At 46.3% G+C, this 2677-nt stretch overlaps 1 protein-coding gene across 1 annotated transcript in view; it reads right to left on the bottom strand.

Moving 5' to 3' along the window:
- LOC119460921 (glucose-6-phosphate 1-dehydrogenase-like) overlaps window positions 1-1558 on the bottom strand; it is a 61749-nt gene extending 60191 nt beyond the window's left edge. The window contains exon 1 of the mRNA XM_049672725.1: window positions 1412-1558. Within this exon, the coding sequence (XP_049528682.1) occupies window positions 1412-1543 (132 nt within the window). The 5' untranslated portion in view covers window positions 1544-1558. The remainder of the gene's footprint in view (window positions 1-1411) is intronic.
- Window positions 1559-2677: the final 1119 nt, after the last annotated feature.

Below are 2677 nucleotides of genomic sequence, written 5' to 3'. Positions count from 1 at the left end.
AAACCTGGATCCACCCCTGTGTGAGCCGAATATTATTGCACTGCATGCCGCAGGGAATTCACAATTTGTCAAAAGCAGTGAAAAATCGCTTGCTCCTTCCGCAATGTCGTCATGCAGCGTCATCGCAAGCAGCTGTAAGCCACAACAGCTATTGGTTCATTTCGTGATCGCGAGAACATTCTCAGTAATACAATTGTTGCTCATTTGTGTAAAAATAAAGGGAAAATACGTACCTCTGCGATCTCAAAAAGACGTAAAACCATTTTTAAACTGTGCACTACCGGTCACGACAGTTGCGTGTTGCTGCGTCTGCTGAGCGTGACCTCCGAGATGAAAAATGTAGCGTAGATTATTGCCTCCGAGATCGGGCGGCGTGGTGTGCATTGCCTCAGAGATTGAGCGGCACGCGGTGTATGCGCCGCCCGGTCTCGGAGGCTATGCTCGCGTTCAAACTTTTTGGTGTAGTTGTCGAGGCTTTGCTCCCTTGAGCCCCCTTGCCGTCTCTGTGTAGTTTCCAGCGCGCTAGTGGAAATGAAAGGATACAGAAAGCCGCGGATTGGTCCAATAACTACGTCTGACTTCGCTTGTGCTTGAAGGATTCGAAAAAAAAAAAATATTGCAGCAGGAGGTTCGTGAGGCGACGTAGTTTAATAATGATGTCATTATATATGATTAGTTAGAGAAGTGTTTCAGGGCCCGCATAAAGAATTTCGAACGCATTTCGTGAAAAACCCGGTATAATAATGGTCGCGAGCTGTCCACGCTTATAGGAAAAACGTTGACAGTAAAACTATATAGCAGTTAATAACTACGACGATTACTGTATACTTTCAACTGCTTCATTTCAGTACACTGTCTTCTCAGAAGCGCATGCAGAGACGCTGAATATTCTGGGAGAAATCACGAAAGACAGGCACTGAAACGGAATTTAAGACCGTGGTGTGGTCGAGCACTCGCAGTGACACGCAGGCATGTTCATTACAATCTGAACCAAAACACGTTCGCATTGTGAAATAAAACCCACTGAAAAGCTCTCATATAAATAAGCGGGCACGCGCAGGCATGTGCGTTTTAAGGATCAACGCTTAATTGCTTCCGGTGCAGTCACCGATACACCTTGTATACTATATCGATCTGTGCGTCGTTTAGTTTGCTGCCGCATTAACATGCCCTTATGTGAATATCATTTGAATCATGTGCTGGCCTACCTATCCTCCCCCCCCCCCCCCCCCCACACACACACACACACACACACTTTCATGTTCGTGACTTCGCGTGTTTACCAACTACAGACAAGCACGTGCTTTCAAAAACACGCAGAGATATACATTTCACAGCTCCCATTCGTTCATGCCATGCGGGATCTTTATAAGCTGCCCTTGGAACGATATGCAACGACTGCTGCGCGTACCCTGTCTTCGCTGGAGTAGGAGCTCTCCTCCGCTGAGCAGATGCTGCCGCTTAAGATGAAATCCAAGAGGGAGCCGGTGTCTTCAGTCGCCGCACGGCCAGCCATATACACAGCCGCAGCGGCACACGCCATGCGGTGCTGCAGCGTTGCTTGTAGTGTATGTCTATACTTGGCTTCTTCTTCTTCCCGGGAGGGGAGGGGGTTCGCGCCTCTGCCTTTAGACGCGTAGACGCCAACTCAATCGCGCCGAGCCAGAGCTTGTGTACTTTTCGTGCTCCCTGCTGCGGAGGCTTCCCCGCTATTCACGACCTACGGCAGTGCGTTTGCGGGCACGCATGTTTGCGCATAGCAGTGGTAAACTTTATTTAGAAAAAAAATGGCTAGGCCTTGTGCGTATTTTATCTGGCGAACGTCCGTGCCAAATGTGTTAGAACGTTTCGTTGACTATTTTCGCACATGTGAGCAGAAGGTAAAATAAAAAAAACATCAAAAATTAAAAAAAAAGAAAAGCGGAACTTGTAAAGCTGTCGAACGTCTCAGTCGTTAGCGTTTGTGATGGCGCTTATGCGAACAGCTGTGTGTGATTGACGTCTGGAACATACATATATACTGGCCTGTGTTTTTACTCGAACCTTCAACGAAGTTTCTGTGCTTACCACTGCTTTAATTGCTCTTGATAAACTTTCGCGTAAGTATCGTATTCGCCAGTGCTGCAGAATGTGCTCTGCGCCAGTGGCGACTTCATCAAGGAGGAATACGTGGAGGTGAGTGTAGCACCACAATTTCACTAGATCGATCACTTGGCGTCTACGCTTGCCTGTTATTTCGTCCATAAAAAAATAAATAAAGTAATGATAACAGTCGCATGTGCACCTGTCGTAAAGAAGCGATTGAACCGCTGCAGAGGCGTGGACTAGATTTACTGCTTGTTGGCTACGGAAAGACCACACGAAACATATGGTAATCATGCTGCCAAGCGCTTTATTGAACCATGCGGACAAAGAACTGAAATACAAAGATCTTGCTGTTGCCCATCAAACATTTATTCCGAGTTGAAATGTTGTCGAAATAACGATTGAAGTCACTGTATGCGCTCTGCTGTGCTGCTTTCTGGAAGAGAATCGAAGAATACTATTATAGTAAATTATTTATGTCGCTTATAAAGCGTGCCAGTATTTTGTCTATGGTTTCGCGGTCTAGGACCTTCATTTAATGCAAAAGAAAAGAAAAAGGAAGGGTGAAATCGTTATGTCACGGAAGTTCACG

The sequence above is a fragment of the Dermacentor silvarum genome, chromosome 8, assembly GCF_013339745.2.
Source record: "Dermacentor silvarum isolate Dsil-2018 chromosome 8, BIME_Dsil_1.4, whole genome shotgun sequence".
Taxonomy (NCBI): Eukaryota; Metazoa; Arthropoda; class Arachnida; order Ixodida; family Ixodidae; genus Dermacentor; species Dermacentor silvarum.
Note: the sequence above shows the minus strand (reverse complement) of the source record. Positions and strands in the feature narration are given on the sequence as shown.